Genomic DNA, 2166 nt, shown 5'->3' with positions numbered 1-2166 from the left:
TAATAAATAAATAAGCCCCCATCACCACATCTTAAAATCTTCCTCTAGACCCCACATCTCCTTTCAGGTAGTGCCCATTTATCTTCTTTGCTTTATAGAAAGACTTCTGGAAGGATTTTTCCTCTTGGACTCACTCCAATCAGCTCCCACCACTCACTCCACTGAAACATTTTGTCAAGATTCTCCATGTTGCTAAATCCAATGGGTCATTCAAAAAGTTCACCTTCCTTGACATTTTTTATCACTCCCTCCTTCATGAAACACTTCTAGGCTTCCAGGACAACACACTTTGTTTTCTTTCTGCCTTAGACTCCATTGCTAGGTCTTCCTTATCACCGTGTCCTTGAAAAGCTGGAGTGTCCTAGAGCCCAGTCCTCAGATTTCATTCCTTTCTACATGTTTATTCCCTAGGTTATATTTTCCCAAGTTCTTCACATCACGGAATGCTGAGAAAATAATATTTGTGGCGAGAGGGTATCAACACCCAGGTTTCACCCTCCCTGAGGGCTGAGGAAACAATAGATTGTGGCACACTGGTTGTAAGGCACGCTCTTAGGGTTGGTGACAAATATCTGTTGAATGAATGAGTAAATGGAGTTTTAGAGGACAACTGTAATTTTTTTTAAAAATCCAAGCTATAAATATGGAGGTTAAGAAAGAGGTAATGATATAGAGTGGTTTAGGAAAAAGATAAAGGTTAATTGATTATAAGGTCCAAAAATATTGTAAAAAGTTTATGGCTAAAAAATATATTGTTTTTGTTATTGAAAAGATTCCACCAAATGACAGTTCAACTAAACAGAGCTGGATAGATGTTTATGAACAGGAGTAGGTAGATTTGCCAGGAAACTGCATCATTTTCCCAGTTTGGGAAAATGGGCCTTAGAAATAACTAACATCACACCCCAATCCCACAGCATCCTAGTTAGCCTTGAATAACCCTATATTTACTATATGGATCAAACAAAGAAATGCATAGAATTCCTAGACACACAGTGCAGATGCAGTTATCTTCTTTCCTACTGTTCCCCCCCCCCACCCCCGTGTCCACCGGTTCCCGGCTAGTGAGCACTTCTCCTTGGTGACTAGAAAGTCTGTGTTATTTCAACTGCAGCCAGTTCTTTTTCCTTTGCCTGAGGAGCCGCGTGGACGGCACCACCTCGCAGCTCTGCGGTGAGAGCGCAGGAAAGGGCGCCACCTGCTGCACCGAGTTCTAAACACAGCCGCCGTCCTGAGTCCCACCGGGTCTGACCTACCTGCTCCCTCAAATGAAACTTCAAAGCTGGGGCAGAGGCGTTCTAAAGAGACTTGAGGCGTTTCATTGTTTTGCTTACAATTGTATAAGAATTATAATTATGATAATAAGTAATCATGCTCTTGTACATAACTCTAGAAGCCTCCAGATCGTAGCAAAAAACACGCACCAGATGTAACGTCATGGTCTATTCCTTCCACGGAGATGGTTGCATTGGCAATTGGGTTACCTTGAAGGTCTCGGACGAATCCTTTCACTCCTCGGTGTATCTGCAAAGTTCAAAAACAACCAAAAAATTCATGACCTTAAAATGTGTTTCATATCAAGCATCTCCTTATTCTCTAGCAAAATACTGTAGATCCCCCTTGTTTAAGGTTCGAAACATGCTCAAAAGGCCACTGAATTTTTATGCATTCTTTATTCTGCTTTTTCTCAAACAGACAAATGAGAAGCAAACTCCTGAAAATTAATATCTTGCTCTGAGTCACAGAAAGACTTTGAAGTACCTTCCAAATCATTTTTTAAAAAAAGGTCAATCATACTTGTAAAGTTCTAGTCTTAGCACATTTCATTACTTCCTCTCTTTTAAATTAGATCACCTGTATATACCATATCTGGCCACTGTCAGTTAAGAATATTATATTGCAGCCCTTTAATATTAACTCATTCTCAATAAAAAGAAATATATTGAGACCACTTTTGCATTAAATCCATTAACAATATTATTTTGGCTAAAAATAAGTGGCATGAAAGATCACCGAACTTCGTAACTGAAAATTGGATACTGATTAGAAAGAAAATGAAGCAGTTGCTATTGAGAATAATCCCCTTGAATTAAATTGAAATCATTGGGCCGGCCCGGTGGCGCACTGCTGTAGTGCGCCACTTGGGAAGCGCGGCAGTGCTCCCGC

At 40.3% G+C, this 2166-nt stretch overlaps 1 protein-coding gene across 1 annotated transcript in view; it reads right to left on the bottom strand.

The window, feature by feature from the left end:
* Positions 1-2166, bottom strand: part of CPE (carboxypeptidase E) — a 42274-nt gene that overhangs the window by 2375 nt on the left and 37733 nt on the right. Inside the window, exon 7 of the mRNA XM_008580531.1 lies at positions 1425-1524. Coding sequence (XP_008578753.1) covers positions 1425-1524 — 100 coding nt within the window. The remainder of the gene's footprint in view (positions 1-1424; positions 1525-2166) is intronic.

Source organism: Galeopterus variegatus, unplaced genomic scaffold, assembly GCF_000696425.1.
Source record: "Galeopterus variegatus unplaced genomic scaffold, G_variegatus-3.0.2 Scaffold2124, whole genome shotgun sequence".
NCBI classification, from domain to species: Eukaryota; Metazoa; Chordata; class Mammalia; order Dermoptera; family Cynocephalidae; genus Galeopterus; species Galeopterus variegatus.
The sequence above is the reverse complement of the archived record's forward strand: the minus strand, read 5'-3'. Positions and strand labels throughout refer to the sequence as shown.